General features: G+C 57.8%; 3 protein-coding genes across 16 annotated transcripts in view; 1 reads left to right on the forward strand and 2 right to left on the reverse strand.

The window, feature by feature from the left end:
- MAP3K3 (mitogen-activated protein kinase kinase kinase 3) overlaps positions 1-2,948 on the forward strand; it is a 63,199-nt gene extending 60,251 nt beyond the window's left edge. For both annotated transcript variants that reach the window (XM_082603258.1, XM_082603259.1), the window contains one exon: positions 197-2,948. In XM_082603258.1, the coding sequence (XP_082459384.1) occupies positions 197-425 (229 nt within the window). In that variant the 3' untranslated portion in view covers positions 426-2,948. The remainder of the gene's footprint in view (positions 1-196) is intronic.
- A 1,458-nt stretch (positions 2,949-4,406) lies between these two features.
- LIMD2 (LIM domain containing 2) lies at positions 4,407-8,657 on the reverse strand. 4 transcript variants are annotated; one of them, XM_082603273.1, is made up of 5 exons: positions 7,894-8,657; positions 5,871-5,965; positions 5,641-5,685; positions 5,422-5,561; positions 4,407-5,326 (listed from the first exon to the last, which is right to left on the reverse strand). In XM_082603273.1, the coding sequence occupies exons 2-5, from the start codon at positions 5,910-5,912 to the stop codon at positions 5,167-5,169; spliced, it is 387 nt and encodes a 128-aa protein (XP_082459399.1). In that variant the 5' UTR covers positions 5,913-5,965; positions 7,894-8,657; the 3' UTR covers positions 4,407-5,166. The 4 variants fall into 4 exon arrangements, with proteins under 4 accessions (XP_082459399.1, XP_082459400.1, XP_082459398.1 ...); XM_082603274.1 differs by lacking the exon at positions 7,894-8,657 and adding an exon at positions 7,081-7,464; XM_082603272.1 differs by lacking the exon at positions 7,894-8,657 and adding an exon at positions 6,759-6,857.
- A 736-nt stretch (positions 8,658-9,393) lies between these two features.
- The window catches only part of STRADA (STE20 related adaptor alpha), a 29,125-nt gene continuing 22,338 nt past the window's right edge, over positions 9,394-16,180 (reverse strand). For all 10 annotated transcript variants that reach the window (XM_082603264.1, XM_082603262.1, XM_082603261.1 and 7 more), the window contains 7 exons: positions 15,908-16,016; positions 15,679-15,802; positions 13,911-14,082; positions 13,283-13,387; positions 10,954-11,195; positions 10,608-10,650; positions 9,394-10,323 (listed from right to left, as the gene is read on the reverse strand). In XM_082603264.1, the coding sequence (XP_082459390.1) occupies positions 10,171-10,323; positions 10,608-10,650; positions 10,954-11,195; positions 13,283-13,387; positions 13,911-14,082; positions 15,679-15,802; positions 15,908-16,016 (948 nt within the window). In that variant the 3' untranslated portion in view covers positions 9,394-10,170. The remainder of the gene's footprint in view (positions 10,324-10,607; positions 10,651-10,953; positions 11,196-13,282; positions 13,388-13,910; positions 14,083-15,678; positions 15,803-15,907; positions 16,017-16,180) is intronic.

A 16,180-nucleotide genomic window follows, 5' to 3' on the forward strand; every position in this document is an offset into this window, starting at 1 on the left:
AAGCCCACGTGGACGAAGCTGATGGGGCTTTGAAGCCTCTTCTGGCCTTGGGGACCCTCTACAGGGGTGTCAGCCGTCAGCTTGGCCCATCCTGTCTCAGTGTGTTCTGGGAAGGGCACCTCCTTTCACAACAGTGGGCAGGGCAGCTGGGAGCCTGGGGCAGGTTGAGGGGGTGACACTGGGGTTCTCTCTCCAGGAGCCTGGGCTGCACTGTGGTGGAGATGCTGACAGAGAAACCACCTTGGGCAGAGTATGAAGCCATGGCCGCCATTTTCAAGATTGCCACCCAGCCCACCAATCCTCAGCTGCCCTCCCACATCTCTGAGCACGGCCGGGACTTCCTGAGGCGCATTTTTGTGGAGGCCCGCCAGAGACCTTCGGCCGAGGAGCTGCTCACACACCACTTTGCACAGCTCGTGTACTGAGCTCTCAAGGCCACGCTGTTGCTGGCCACCCCCTGCTGCATGGGTGACGGGCTGCTCTGGGGCTCAGCAAAATTGCTGCTTCTCCCAGGCAAGGCTGTGGACCACGGAGCTGCAGTCCAGCCAGCGTCGTCTGTGCCCTTCTGCTGCTGGGGCCCAGAGCCAGGTAGGGTGGCTGCAGCCTCACGGACTGGGAGCCCCCAGCCTGCCAGACCTGAAGCTCCAGCGTCCTAAGCTCAGCCTGGAGGGGAAGGGGCTAGCAACAGTGTGCGAGGCGCCGTGGGCCCCACCCTCGGCACTGTGTCCTGACACCGCAGTCAGCACCAGACCCCAGGGAGTCTGGGGGCACAGGATGGACACGAGGGTCTGAATAGTGTTACTTTCATTCAGAGTGTTATTTTGTTTCTTCTCCCCATGTCTGGAGACCACCAGGGCATCTCTGGGCTGGATGAGCCCACCGAAGCCTGAGGTAAAGCCCAGCATCCCGCAGCCAATGGAAAGCGGAGGCCTGGGCTGCGCTCCCCCCTGGAGCCTCAGGCCAGCTTTGCCAGTCCCTTTCCTTTACCAAAGATGAATGAAGCAAATGTTATGCTGCCTTATTCAGGGAAGGAGGAGCCTGTCCTGCCTGCCCCCATGACCCTGACCCCCTCCCACCCTCAAGCAGGGGCCTGAGATGTGGAACTGCCCCCACTGAGAGGGAGACCCAGTTTTGTCAATGCAATTGTCTCTGTTTTACAAGTTGGAGTCACTCTTATGCTGTACCCAGTTTCTAAACTGGAGACTTCGTGTGCCCTCTGGGCTCTGAGTACCCCTGCTCTGGGCTTGGGCCTTGGGCCAGATTGGAAAGAGCTGAAGGTCGTGGCCTTTGTGCGCCTGGCCTGGCACCTGTTCCCCTCCTGGGGCACAGAGGAAGATGGACAACGCAGTGAAGGCATCTGAGCCAGCTGGCGACCGAGCGGGCCGTTCAGGGCAGCCAGGGGAGCCGTATCAGGCTGTCTGTGGGTTACGACCTGCTAGGCCAGAGCTCTCTATGATGCCACCAGCTGTGTCCAAAACCGCAAAGCTCTGTTCCTCCTTGGCCAGCCTTGCTCATCCCCATGAGGTCTCAGCCTCTTTCCCTTGTTGCTCCTATGGGGGAGGAATGGCAGCAGGGGTCAGGGAGCCAGTATCTCCAAGCAGCTTAGAGTTGGCCTTATTTACCTCAGCCTGGGCGCTGGTCCTTTCTTCCGGCCCCTCCCCTCCAAAAATGTGCCTATTGCTAGAGCTCCTCCCTCTCCAACACCCAGTTTCCTTGGGAGTTGTCATTAAAGGAAAAAAAAAAAAAAAAAGCCAGTGCCCAGGGATGGGCGTCTCCAAGGAGCTGGGGATTAGCGCCAGGCAGCTCATTGCCAGGCTTGCCCACTTCCCCACGGGCACCAGAACAAGCCAAAGCCTTCGTTGTATGTTGACGATGCACTTTTATGAATGTAGTTTCTATCGCTGTTTTTAGCCTTTTCACATCATGTAATGTGAGGCCTTGTACTTGTTAATTTATATCTCAGATCATATTTGATGGTTTTTATATATATCAATTCTAGACTGTTACAGGTGATGGACGCCTCAAGAGAGAGAAGAGAAAATGAAAGCAGCTGGTTTTGCAGGAATGTGTGTTGCACGGTGCCAGTTGGGCCTGGGCCCCTCTGTTTCCATCCTTTTCCCCCAGGGGTCTCTGTCAGGCACCCCCAGGCGGGCGCTCTGAAGACAGTGAGCATGTGCTCCTGCCTCCACCTTGGCTCTTGCCCAGGGTGGGGACTGGCCCCTTGCCTCGACCAAAGCTGCCGAGCGGCAGCTCGGCCTCTCCACGACCCTGTCCTGATGGCTGTAGCACTCTTCTTGGGCCCACACCCCCGCTCCCAGTCCCTGACCCCCACCAGGAAACGGCGTGGTGCCGGTGCCGACAAGATGAGACGACTCTGTGTCCCAGGTTCAGGCTCTCACAGAGCCCCACCCCCCCCCGGGGTCTTGCCGCACAGGGAATGTTTTTAAAAATGAATTTGCGAACAAGCCAACAAATCCTACACTCCAAAAAACCACGACCCTGATTTTTTGTGTGCCAAAAACTGTGGACATGCTGGCTCAGCATCCTCAGGACCAAGCTGTTGCTTAATTTTAATTTATTGTTTTTTTATTAAATAATCTAGATGAAAAGTTGTGGGGCCTAAGACGGCCTGGCCCAAAGGATCTGAAGGGCCGTCTCCTAGCAGCCCCAGGCTGGCTGTGGGAAGGGCCTGCCACCACTTGCTCATCAATCCGTGGGGTATGTCAGCCTTGGCCAGCCCGACACGGAGAGGCCAGGGCTGGGGACAGTCCACACTCCACCACCCTCCTGCCCCTCCTGCCCACCCCAGCTCTGTGTCTGTGTCTGAATTGTGGATCGTGCAGAAGAACCTGCAGCCATAGTTATTTTGACTATATCTTGACCGAGGGCTTGCAGTGCAAAGCCAGGCCAGTGTCGCGCATTACTTACAATAAAAGGGATCATTTATACCCAAGGGGTCCTGTGGCAGTGCTTTTGGTTGGGGGGGCGGAGGGAATAGGTGTTTACCTGGGAGAAGCTGGGTCTGGCGCCTGGCAACAAGCTTGCCTCCCTTAGCAGATGAGAACTTGAAATGACTCCAAGAGGGGGCCTGGGATGGTGTGACTTGGCTGGTACCACCGCTAGCTCAGAAGTGGCTCCCTCTCTTCCCCCCCCTTCCTCGGAGCTCTGCCGAGGGTGGTTCTACCACAGGTGACTCACTGAGGTGGCACTGTCAGCTCACCTGACCCGAGTTTCAATGTGGCTCAGTTTCTGGGACCTTTGTGGCATCCACTGGTCTTCCCAGCCGAGGGAAGGACTCACCTGAGTCGTATCCTTGCAGGGCAGGGATCGGGCACCTCCAGGAGCCACCTCTCTGATAGCTCCCTCAGGGCTATCTGCTGCTGTTGCTTAGCTCGGAGCAGAGAAAGACCATCCTCGTCCCCATCTGAGGCCTCTGGTGCAGACGTTGGACCTGCCCCGAGTGAGGCTCTCAGCAGCCCTCCTCACGCTCTGAGGACCCAGGCTCGGGGTGCCAACTCTGCTTGCTGTTAGCTCTGCCATTTCCAGGGGCAACACAGCACGGTGGCCTGCCCACCTGCTATCGGAGTTTGAGGCCCAGCTCCCTGCCCTGTGCTATGGGCATAAGGTCACTTAGGACCTTAAGGACGTATATGGGGTGGATGTAGCAAACCCCCCAGGAGTCTGCCCTCTTGTTCCACCAATTCACATAGTCCACAGGCAGTTGGGGGAAATCAGGATGGTTGGGTCTGGGGCAGGACAAGCCAGACATCCTGCCTGTATTCTGCTGGGGTGGGGGTGGGGGCGGGGGGGATCGTAGATCCTCCAAGCTTGCCTTCTTTGCTCTGTTGTAAACTGTTGTCCCCTCAGAAGAGCAGGTGAGCTGTTCCTCCTTAGACTGCTTGGGATGGTAACCACGGCTGCCCCATTCCCTGGAGCTTGAAAAAGCAGGAGGAAGAGGACAGATGGGGAAAGGGCACAGAGACTAGGAGACCTTTGATACAAATGGCTGGATCTGCTGGTTCCCACCATGCCTTCCTGAATTCCAGGGCAAAGGGGGCTCAGGCGAGGACTCAGCAAAAGGATTCTGTCTTGTACCCCAACATACTGAAGTGCAGCGAGGCGCAGCACCATTACCCACTGACGGCCTGAGCTTAAGCAACACAGACTGAGGGGCAAAGTGGAGTTCAGTCATCAGACACTCTGGGTTTGACAGCATGAAGACCTGGCTGGGAAGCGCACCCCCTTTTCTCAGGCTGCCCAGTGTTCATTCCCCTGACACCCATCACCACTAGCCCCCCACCACCAATCAAGGCCAGGGGTGCTTTGGGCTGACCCTGTCCCCCTTCACTTCTGTGTGGTGACTCTGTTCCTGCCACAAACCCCCCATCAGGCCACATAATACAGAGTCAGGATCTGTTGAAACGTGTTTAAAACAGGGTTGATTACAACAGTCAAAACCGGCAGAATGGAAGAAGAGGGGAACGTGACCCTGCCAGCTCCCCACCAGTCTCTGTGGCTCTCAGCCTGGCGGGTGCTTTAGCTTCTGCTGCTTCCGTGGTGTGGGATGGTCCCAAGCCCTAATGGGCACGCCCTGCCTCGCCTTGGGGGTGGGGGTGGGGTGGGAGGGCGGGGTTATTCCACTTTCCCTCCCCTCCCCCACTGGGTCCTGGTGGGCATTTGGAGAGACCCAGCAGGGGGCACCCTGGCTCACCTTCCTGCAGTCTCCATGGCTCAGGACCAGGCTAAGGGCAGAGGTAGATGGGGAGATGTGGGGGCCACACAGGGCCCTGGGTGGCAGTGAGGGAGCTTGGGACCCTGAGGGGGGCATGCTGACTCCTTGCTGGAGAAAAGGCACCTAGATAGGGAAGCTGGGTTGGGGAGCCTTCCCAGGGGGCCGTGGGGTGAGGTGGGGTAGGCTGGAAGCAGCAGGAAGCGGGCTGGTGAGCAAAGCCCAGTCCTGGTTCCCTAACCCCCCCACCCACTGAGGGAGAAGGAGGGAATCCCGGAGCAGAGCCCTGCCCCCAAGACCCTCTGACCGAGCAAGACGGCCTCATCCCCTTCCCACCCTGCCCCCGCCGGGGCCCGGTCCAACCTCTCTCCCACCCTGCCCGCTGCCTGCTCCAGGCCCTCGACGGAGGAAGGAGGGAGTGGACGGTGAGAGGGGCCTCAGGCTGTCTTGGTGCCGGGGTCCACCTCCTTGTGGGCCCAGAGCTCCTTGTGCTGCTTCCGGCCGAAGCCTTCGTCGTAGTTGCCTTTGCTCTTAAACAGCTGCTGAAAGTGGGGTTTGCAGTAAAATTCCCCGTGCAGCGCCGCGTAGCTGCCCAGGCTGTAGAAGCAGAACAGCTGCGGTCAGGTCGGGTCGGGTCGGGTCGGGTCGGGTCGGGTCAGGAAGGCCAGGGCGGGGGTAGGGGAAGGGCGCACCTGAGCTTGGCGTGGCAGTGCTTGCAGCAGAAGCAAGAGTTGTGGAAAATAAGCTTGTCGGCCACCAGCCGCTCCATGGGGTACACGGTCTTCTGGCAGGCAGCGCAGGTCTCCTTCACCTGGGCGCGAAGGCTGAAGGACTGTTCCGGGAGAGACCCCATCAGGGGCCTGACCAGCGACCAGCCCGCCCTCCCGCACACCCCGGCCTCGGGGCCCTACCTTGGAGCGCTGAACCGCGCTGCTGCCACTGCCACCTTTGGCTTCCTGAGGGAGAGGGCAGGCGGGGCAGGGTCAGCTGAAGAGGGCCCCAGACCATCACCAGCCCACATCCCAGGGACACTCAGGAGGAGGGGAAGGGAGACAGGCAAACACGCCAGTTCGGCACGCCTTTACCCTCAGGCCAGACACCTGCGGGAATGGAGTGCCCTCCCACCCAGCTGAGCACCTACGTGGGAGGGGGTGGCCTGGGTGGCTCCTGCAGCCTGGAACATGGCTCGCTGGCGGCGATGGAGGCCCCGTGTGGAGCCGCGGCACCCGCTAGGTTCTGCAAGGGGAAGTCGGTTGAGAGGGCCCCACAAGCCCTTCCCCAGCCCGCAGGGTGGGGGTGGGGTGTTTACAGGCAAGGGGCTGGGGGGCCGCGGTTGGGACTTTCCCTAAGTCATTTCCTGTTGCTCTGGGTCTTGCCACTTCCGCCCCTCACCCACCTCCCCCTTGGCCCGCTCGTCCCCCACGGGGCTCCGTAGGGGGCAGGGGTCCCTGAGTGGAACCATGTGTCGGGGAAAGAACAGTTAGCTGGCAGCGGCTGGGGGAGGGGCTCCGTGCAGCAGCCGGAGCGCTTCGCGAACCAGGACCCCGCCTGGCTCGAGGGGAGGTCAGGAGAGGGCGGGCCCTGGGGGGGAGGGGGGCGCGGCCAGAATCCGCTGCCCCGGCCTGACCCCGGCCCGACCCTCCCCAGAGCGGGGCCGAGGCGCGGGGCCGAGGCGCGGGGCCTCGGGCGGTCCTCGCTCGGCCGACCCAGCCCCTGGACAGCGCTCGCGGGCCGAGCCGCCGCCCGCGCACCCAGCTCCTCCGTCCCGATCCCGCGTACCGGACCCCAGACCCGGGACTCCCGCGGGTCCAGCCGAGGGGACCTCGGCCCCGCCTCTGTCTGGAGGCCGGACCCGGAGGGCGGACGCTGGCCTCGGGGCCACGGGAGAGCGCGACGGGTTGAGGCGCTCGGCGTCGGGACCCCGTGGGCGGCGGCCCTCGCGCCCACAGCCCCCACCTGGGCCGCCCGGATTGCGAACGTGATGCCGGCCCCTCCCCTGGCCCGCCCGCGGGTCTCACCGGGCCCCGGCCTGGGCCGCGGGGCGGGGGTCGGTCTCCGGGGAACGCCTCGGGTGCGAGAAGTGCGCGGGCGCGAGCTGCCGCCGCTGCCTGTGGTCCCCGAGCGGCCGCGGCCGCCGCCGCCTTATTGCGGCACCGCCCCCGCCGGCCCCCGCCCCGCGCCCGCCCATTGGCTCCGCAGCGCCCGGAGCCGCCTCCGGGGCCCCGGCGCCGCCGCCGACCCCCTTTCTGCGCTTTGTCTTCCCCTCGCTTGGCGTCCCCCGCCTTTGTCTGCACCCAGCCCCGACCCCGCTCTCCCAGCGCTCCGCACCGCCCCTCGGCCTTCGCGCTCACCGTCCTCGCGAAACCGGCCGCCCCGTCGGCCCGCTCCGGACAGAGGCAGGGACCGGAGCTGGAGAACCCGCGCCGCGGGCCTCGGGCCAGGGGCGAGTCCAGGTGGAGCTGACTGGGGTCGCGGGACAAATGCTCCTGACGAGGCCCTCGCGGCGGAAAAGGATAACCCGGCGCGTCTGGGCCTTTCGCTGCCTCCATTTCCCCGCTCCGTGGGCCCTGCGGCACGAAGGACCCGCGGGGGCCGCCCCGGAGGCCCGCCCAGCGTCCCCGTGCGGCTCCCACGCCCCCTCGGGCTCCGAGTCCTCCCGCCGCCGAGGAAGATGGCAGGGGCGGCCGGGCACGCGGTCCGGCCACGCGAGGCTGCGAGGCCCGGCCCGCGCCGAAGGGCCCCGGGGTCTCCGTGTTCGGTCAGCTTGGCCACCTGCCCTCAGCGCCTTCTCTTGGCGCCCCGGAGAGAGGGAAACCGGGAGCCTGCGGCTGTGGTGCCCAGAGGCTGCCGTCCTAAAGCGCTTCTGTGGAGGGACTTTATGGGCTTCGTCACCCCCCCAACTCTAAGCCCCTGCCGGCACCCCCTTCAGGGAAAGAGATCTCCATCCTTCAAACAAGCAAACCTGGGTTCACCCAAACCTCATTTGACACAGGGAGCTAGGCCTGAGGATTTAAAGTGACTCGTTCAAGTAACAAAGCTGGAGCGGCAGGGCTGGCGTGAGAGGCCAGGCCTCCTGACTCCCCCCTCCCCCCCCGCCCCCCAGGCCGAGCCGGCTGCCTGGGCTCCGGCACACGGCACTAAGGGTCCCAGGGAGCATCACTCACTTGTGGGGTAGAGCCTCAGCTCTGCGGGGAGCACAGGGAAGCCACCTCCCGGTCGCAGCTGGAAGCTGTTTCACGAAGCACGGCCCTAGCGTAGCTTGTTCCCATGCGACGGCAGGAGTAGACTAGTGGTTCAAGAGCGAGGCCCACAGCCTTGTCAGGAAGAGAACAGCTCATCGTGCTCACCTGGCAGGAGAGTGAGCGGGACGGCAGGCACCCCCAGCCCCCAGCTGTTCCCTTGGCTCGCTCAGGGCGCCCAGGCTGTGCTTCACTCTTCTGCTCAGCCTCCCTCCCTCTCTGGAGGAAGATGTACGTTTGGGTTGAGCTGCAGCCCCCCGAACTCCCTGGATGGGGTGTGTGAGAACTTATAAAACTGTTAACGGGCATCTTTACCAGCCAAGCTACCACACCTGTCGTCAGATGATCAAAGGGGGCCGTGGTGATGCAAGAAACGTGAAGCCCTCGGAGGTGCAAGGAGCAGCGCTTGGCTGGCGCCTCAGGCCCCCCTGCCCTGCCCAGGATGACCCGCAGCTGAACTGCGGGCGGCCCCCACAGAATCAGCCCTTGGGGCGCCGACAGCAAGGTGGAGCAAGCAGATCAGAGGGAAAAAAACAAGCTGCGGAGGGTGTTAAGAAAAGGGAACTTGAGGTTAAAAAAAAAAAAAAACGAGCTGGCAAGAGGGCTGGAAATAAATGTGACCTGGCCTGCTCACCCCCTCCGTTTCAGGTTTCCCCAGGCCCTCCCGGCTGGTGCGAGTCCCTTCCCCTCAACCCCTGTAACTGCCCACGGGAAGAGGTTTTCTGTTTTTCTTTTTAAAACTGATGTTACAATTTCAGAGGAAAGGGAACGTGAGGGCATTTAACGGGTTAAAGCAGCTACAGCGAAGAGGGAGGGGCACTTCCTTGATCTGACATTTGAAGTACCCAGGCTAGAGAGGGGCACCCACCCCGGGAGACTGGTGGGGGAAGGGGCCCGGCTTGGGGGCGCGTGCAGGCTGGGAAGCACACGCAGCGGCCCGAGGTGAGAATCACCCCCTGGCCCGGACTCCCTGGCTGCCAGCCAGGACGACAGGAAGGGCCGGGGCGGGTCTTAGGTTACCTGCTCTTGGAGTACGAGTCCCAGCGGTGAGGAGGCACTGAGTCCTGTTCCAAAACAACCCCGTCCACCGCCTTTCCTGACAAAAGGGAGCCTCTTCTGCCTGGGCTCCAGTGGCCCAGAAGTGGTCCTGCAGAGCGGCTGGTCTCCAGCACTCAGACCTTTCCAGCCCCAAAGCAGTTTGATGGCCACAGGCTAAAATTAATCCTCTCAACGTTAGATAGTTAAGAGACAAATCCATTATGGGTTTTAAAAGAAATGTGTGCTGTGAGGCTGTCTAGCTAACGAAGGAAGTCACCGCTGTGCTTCCACGAGTACTTGTGGGACCACTCTCAGATGGCAGGACCGGGGGTGGAATGACTCACGTCCGAGCCTGCGTGGCCAACACACAACAATGTCACTCTCCAGTGGATTCTCTGGAACTTTTAATTTGTTCTGGCAATGAAACTAACACGGCATAAGGACTCAGGCCCTCAGGTTAGGCAAAACATGATGGCCCCTGGAGGAAGCACCAAGGCGGCCGGCAGGAGTCATTAAGATGGACTCTTCGTGGGAAAGGAATGAGCTACAAAGATGAACCAAGGGAAGGTTTCAGGTGTCAGGGCCCAAGCAAAAAGGGGGAGGAGGATGGATTGCCCTAGCCTTAAGCTAGTGCTTATAAAGAAACAATACCCTTGCCTTCAGTTATTAGGGAGAGGTCCGAGGGGAGGGGAGTCTTATTGCTTGCCCCTCTGGACCTACAGGGTCTGAGAGCAGGGGAGAAGGACGCAACTAGGCTGGTAGGAGAGCCAGAGTGGGAAGAAGTCGCACCGTTCCCTGGGTGGGTGAGTCAAACCCTGGCCTTGGACTTGAGCCGCCACAGCCAGAGCAGCATCTATTCCTTCTGAAGAGGTCAGGTCACCTGAGCTCACAGGACTGGGAACGTCAGCTTTCCGGCCCCTACCGATCCCTGGTTGTTGGGATTCCCTCGTGTCTCAAAAGCCTTTGGAGCAGTAAAAAAAAAAAAAAAAAAAAAAGTTTCCTTCCAGGAATTTCTTTCCCAGTCAGTAAGCAGCCTACTCTCCTGGCAGAAATGTCCTTTCTGCTCAACCTGCCCCCAGGAGGGTGGGAGCACAGCCAGCCCTCAGGAAGGGTCCTGGAGGCTCACGCAGCCCAGGATGGAGAAGGTGCACCTTCTTCAGAGGCTCAGAACTCCCAGTCGTCCACCTCCAGCTCTTCCAGGTTTGTTACCAGGCCAAAGATTCCACTGTGATCCTGAGACTGGCTGCCTTCAAAACTGGTGATGGGGGTGACAGGTCGAAGTAACTCAGGCAGAGCTTCTGAGGCACGTCGCTTGATCTGGGGGAGGAGAGAGAGTTGGGGGTGGATCCTGTTGTTTTGAGTCTCAGGACATCATGGGGCAAGGGACCATGGCCCAGGGACAGATGGGCTGTTGGAGCCAAGAGTCTCTATGGGAGGAAGGAGCAGCGCCTTTAAGGGGCTTTGGAAACATGGTCATTTCTCTGATTTGAACGGAGGAGGAGAGCAAATCTAAAGACCCCAAAGCTAAGGGGACTGAGGGTGGTTGGAACCACAGGCAAGAAATACCACCACCAGGGAGCCTTGGGAAAGTGCTACTGTACCTGCTTGAAGAAAGAATGGTTCAGGAGGGTGCTGGCACTCGGTCTGTAGAGGAACGGGAGGAGAGACCAGCATCAGCCCTGTGCCCCGGATTTCCCCAATCCTGCTACTTCTACCTTACCCTCAAGTGCCCCATCTCCTTCCCTCAGCTCACCGAGAAACAACAGCCAGAGCTACCCAGGCTGGCTTCCTAGCAAACCCTGGGCTGATCCCTCCTGCCGTGGGGGCTCTGGACTCCTCCCAGGAACCCAGACTTTTACAGGACAGATGCATCCTCTCGAACCCGGCCTTGCACTCCAGAGCCCCCTGGGCTCCCCACAAAGCCCACTCCCAGCCCAGCAGATATACCTTACATCCGGGTTGCGCTGAAGGCACTGCTCCACAAAGTGGTGGAAGTGGGGTGAGAAGGTGCGGTGATAGGGGTGGGACGGCGTGTCGCCATTGGAGGTCCTGGGGGGGCTGGGGGCCAGGCTGTCACTCAGGCCAGAGTTGGCCGCTGAGCGCGAGGTGCTCATGGTCAGCTCCTCGGCAGGGATGGTGCTGGTGTCCAGCAGGCAGGGTACGGTGCCGTTCAGCTTCTCCAGCAGCATCTGGGGAGGATAGAGCCAGGGGCTAGGCTGCAGGGGCCCCTGGAAGGCCTATAGAGTTTCTTCACAAGTATACTCTTCCCAACACACGAGTGATTCGGGGGGAGTGAAGAAAGAAGTGGAAAAAGTCCAACTTTTCCAAAGGAGTGCCAGCCACTGACTCGGCAGCCACACCCTAGCAAGGCCAAACTGACGAGGAGGAGGGCTGCAAAAGAGTACCCGCCTCCACCGTGGTTGGAAGGAAGGGGCTTGCAGTCTCTCCCCCTTTATAAGGCATCAGATCTTTCTAACTGTAGAGCCCTCACCCTAGGGTCAAGGCGGCAGCCAGGTCCTTTCTTTAAAGCCCAGCCCCAGTGTGCCACGCCCAGGTGGGTCCGATGGGGTTCATTCTGGCCGATTGTCACTGCAGCGGGCTGCACAGGAGCAGTGCACCCAGGGGCGGGCTAGGCCTGGGCAGCTGTTCCAAAGTCCTCAGACTCCACACATGTAAAAGCAGCCCACCGTGTGGGGACTGCTGTCCTCACGGACCTCATGAGCTGTTCAAGGCAGAAACCTGGAAATCCTTCTAGAGCTGTGTTGTCCAATATGGGAGCCACCAGCCACATGTAGCCATATATATATATATATATATATATATATATATATATATATATATATATATAGAGGGAGAGAGAGAGAGAGAGAGAGAGAGAGAGTTTTTTGGTTGCTTTTGGCCATGCCGCTTGGCTTGCAGGATCTCAGTTCCCTGACCAGGGATTGAACCTGGGCCCCAGCAGTGAAAGCACTGAGTCCTAACCACTGCACTGCCAGGGAATTCCCATAGCTATTTATATTTATTTAAATTCAGCTTAAAATTCAGTCCTCAAACTCACTGGCCACAGTGCTCAATAGCCACAGGTGACTAGTGGCTACCATGTTGGACAGCCCAGGTATAGAACATTTCCATCACCTCAGGAAGTTCTCCTGGACACTGCTGTTTCTGCATCCATATCTTGTTTACCTAAAAATGGCCTTTTAAGTCTTTCCTGAGCATCTGTTTCTGTCTTATTTAGACTTTCTAGACTCCTTACCTAGATAGATTTCCATACCCTCCTAACTAGTCTGCCAGAACTAATCCATCTGCGAGAGTCATCTTTCTAAAATATGTATCTGATGCTATCACTCCTATGCTTAAAAGCCTTCAGCAATTCTCGACATGCTTTGGGACAGAAACCAAACACCCTGGCGTGGCACACAAGCAAAGTCCTTTGTGATCTGCCCTTGCTTCCTTCTCCAACCACGCCACCTAGTTAATGCCTATTTGCCTTCAAGTCTCAAGGGTCACCTCCTCCCAGAAGCCTTCCCAGATCCCCTCCTCTAGAGCTGCCCTTTGGCTGTTCTCTAGCTGCTCCTCTCCCCACAGGGCAAGCAGTCTGTGGGTTCAGGGAGAGGCTGACTCAGAGCCTACACGCCTGCCCCGACCCCCTCTCAGGTCTAGATCATGCTCCAGGTACTTGGGACCCAGGTAATCCTTGCCCAAATGACCCAAGTCCACTTCCTGGACTTGGTAAGACCCGGATAACCCTCTTCCCTGGGTCTGTCTCCAAGGGTAGACGATGCCACTGGCTGCATGTATGCCTAGAAGCCAAGGGCGGTGGTTAAAAGGGGCACGAACAGAAGTAGAACTTGCAGGCTGGAGGTTGCAAAGGTAATTGACTGGAACGTGGTAGCACAGAACCTGAGAAGTCTAAGAATCCTAAATTAGAAACTGGCCTTCCAGGTATATGGATCAAGGTAAGAAGATAGAACACATTTTATAAATTTATAAAACTTTGTTAGCTTAATTTATATGTGTTAAATAGACACCTGGTGTGTGGGCTCCAGGCCTGAAATTGTGAGCCCCCACCCCACCCCCCGGGCTCCATTACCACCAGTTACCACTGACAGAAGTAAACAGTTACACAACTATCTCCCCACTGGTGGGGCTCCTGAAGGAAAGAACTGGGTCTTTCATCTTAGATCCCAGGCTGGTGTCCTGCGCGTGGCAGTTCCTCAGCAAGTGTTTGTGGAAGGCAGACAGGCAGACGGAAACCCCCGGGCTGCAGGCTCACCTGGGTGGCAGGCATATCCTTAAAGGGGACGTGGCCATTGGCTAGTTCACAGGCCGTGATTCCCACACTGTAGATGTCAGACTTGGCATCGTAACCCTGAAGATTCTAAATCAGGAGAAAAGAGCCACAGGTCACTCCACACTGTAGCCTTGGCCCTTGTTCTTAGAGAAAGAAGCGAGTGGAGCAAAAACTGGGGAGAGGCCAAGAAGGCCTGTCCCCAGATCGGGACCGGCTGCTGAGACTTTCCTCGCCTGTACTGCCGAGGGGTCACTGCTGTTTTAGAAGGAACGAATGCCTTGCTGATGCTCTGTGGCAGGAGGAAGTGCTCCCGCTTAGGACGGGGATGTAAGGAGCGCCAAACGTTTCCCAGACGCTCCTCTTCCCAGGAAATGGCAGCATCTTTGAAGGGAGCCTCAGGCGCGGTTTGGGACCCTCCCCGGGGTTGGGCGGGGAGGACGACATCACCTGCCAAGGGCGTGGAACATCCATGCGAGAGGCATCCCAGTCCTACCTGCCACCAGGGAAGCCCTCCCTCTAGGAACCCCCATCCCCGGAAATCCCTGAAGGCCTCCTTGGGGAATCACGAGTTGGTGGGGAATGGGGGCTCCTTGAGACCCAGTTCACAGACCTGCTGCAGGACCTCTGGGCTGAGCCATGGCAGAACCTTGATACTGTACTTGGGAAAGTCGTGGACCACACGCTGCCGCTGCCCGTGGCTGATCATGCTGAGGTTGCTGCGTAAGCCAGACAGGTAGACCTTCCCATCCGCTGAGATCAGAACATGGCTGGCTTTGACGCTCCTGTGGGGCGGGGAGGGGGGTCACAGGGCAGCAGGAGCCCCTCACACCACAAACCTTTGTCTTCACACACTAGACCCAGTCAGCTCTCTCCCCTGGCAGGGGTGTGTGTACTACACGCAGATACATACATATATATATATACAAGAACATGCATTTTTATGAAAATTTTCAAACATACACAAAAAGAAAAAATAGCAGGACCCCATTTACATATCACCAGACTTTAAAACTTATTTATGTTTTGTTAAAGTTCTCTTTTATGCTTACAGACCACTGCTTCCTCTACCGTCTACTGCCTTTAATCTGTACTTTCTGTTTGTAGGTATTCTCGAAAGTATATTGTTTTCTCTCGTGCGTTTTCTATTGACCTAATGGTACTCTGTTATGCAGCCCATTCTTCAGTGTAATGTTTCCAAGATCCATCTGTGTTGCCAACTGTATACACCTGACTGTTGCTTCTAAATGCCACCTGCACTCCGGAGTGGGGTCTGACACTTACTAATCCATTCTTCCAGGAAGGACACTCGGGCTGCCTCTCATCACCACAAATATGAACAATCATGTCCACATACATGTCCCCTGATGGGCCTGTGGGAGGGTTTCTTTGGGGTATGCACCCAGAGGCCGCACTGACAGTCCTGGTTCCGAGTGACCCTGAGTGGCTGTGTTGGGCCACCTTCCACCATCCGGATGGGAGACCCACCTCTTCACCACACTGGTCCTCACCCAGCCTCTGAATTACAGCCAGTCCCCCGGGTATAAGGTGACATCCTCCTGTTTTAATTTGATTTTCTGATTCTTACTAGATTTGAGTGTCTGTTCAGATGACCATTAGTCTTTCGGGTCTTCTTTTATAAACTCCATATCCCTTGCTCATCTTTCTATTGCTTTGCTATCCTTTTCTTATTGATTAACAAAATTTCCTTGTTACTAATCTCCTGTGTGTTTTAGACAAAACTAACATCTTCCACGCTGTAACTCCTTTCTTAACTTTGTTCCTGGTGTCCTGTATTGGAGAGAAAGTTTTAATCTTGATATTATCAATTCCATCCATTTTTTGCCTTATTTATGTTTTGTGCATGTAAAACATTTAGAAGTTATGGTATGCCTCAGGTCATGAAAATATTTCCTTGCATTTCCTTCTATCTAAGTCTATAGTTTCCATGTAGGCCTTTAATCTATCTGAAGTGCTCCTTTGTATGTGGAGTTAGGTAGGAGTCCTAGTTTTATTATCTTCCCTACCACGAGCCGCTTTTCTGGACACCATCTTCAGAGCAATCTGTCTTCTCCCGAGCCTCCCAGCATAGGGCTGACTCCAGGGCACACCCCAGTATGGGTGCTCCAAGGAAGGAGAGGGTGGGGCGCAGAGGCCCACGCCAGGTGTTCCCCTCATACCCAGGACCAAGCTGCTCGGTAAAGAGAAAGTCAGTAGCTTTAGCACTGACAGGGGAAATGCTCTGCCCTCCCAGCAGAGGCAAGGTCAGGATTCGACCCTTGATTTAAACTCTGGCTTCACTAACTTCAGTCAACCTTTACTTGAGGGCTCACGGGCCCAGATACCACTCTTATAAAGGGTTAATAGGCCCAAGAAAGCACCTGTGCACGTATCCCATGTGGTGGATGTAGTCCAGGGCCTTGAGCACCCCCTGCAGTATGTAAGCAATCGCCAGCTCATTCATGCCGTCCATGAAGTGTGTGCAGATGAGGTCCTTTGCAGAGCCTGAGGAAGAGGATCGTGGGGACGGAGCAAAGGGTGACAGTGCGTGAGCAAGCCGACAGCAGAGTTCTTAGAGCCCATCTCTGCCAGGACCCCTTCCCCACTCACCGTAGGCCATGAATGATGTGACAACCCACAGCTCATTGTCCGCAATAAAGGTGGCTCGATACGGCAGGATATTGGGATGGCTGAAGAGCTTAGAGACATGGAGCTCCCCCTGTAAGCAATGGTGAGATGCAGTCAGAACCAAGGAGCCCCGAGCAGGATGCTCAACATGAAGGTGGCAGCATGAATAATACGAGGACCTAGGCCTCCCTGCGTGTCCTGCTCAGAATCCTGGGAGCAGCCCGAGCAGGTGCCACCAGTATGAGAGGAACCAGG

Source organism: Mesoplodon mirus, assembly GCF_964341445.2.
Source record: "Mesoplodon mirus genome assembly, chromosome: 18".
Taxonomy (NCBI): domain Eukaryota; kingdom Metazoa; phylum Chordata; class Mammalia; order Artiodactyla; family Ziphiidae; genus Mesoplodon; species Mesoplodon mirus.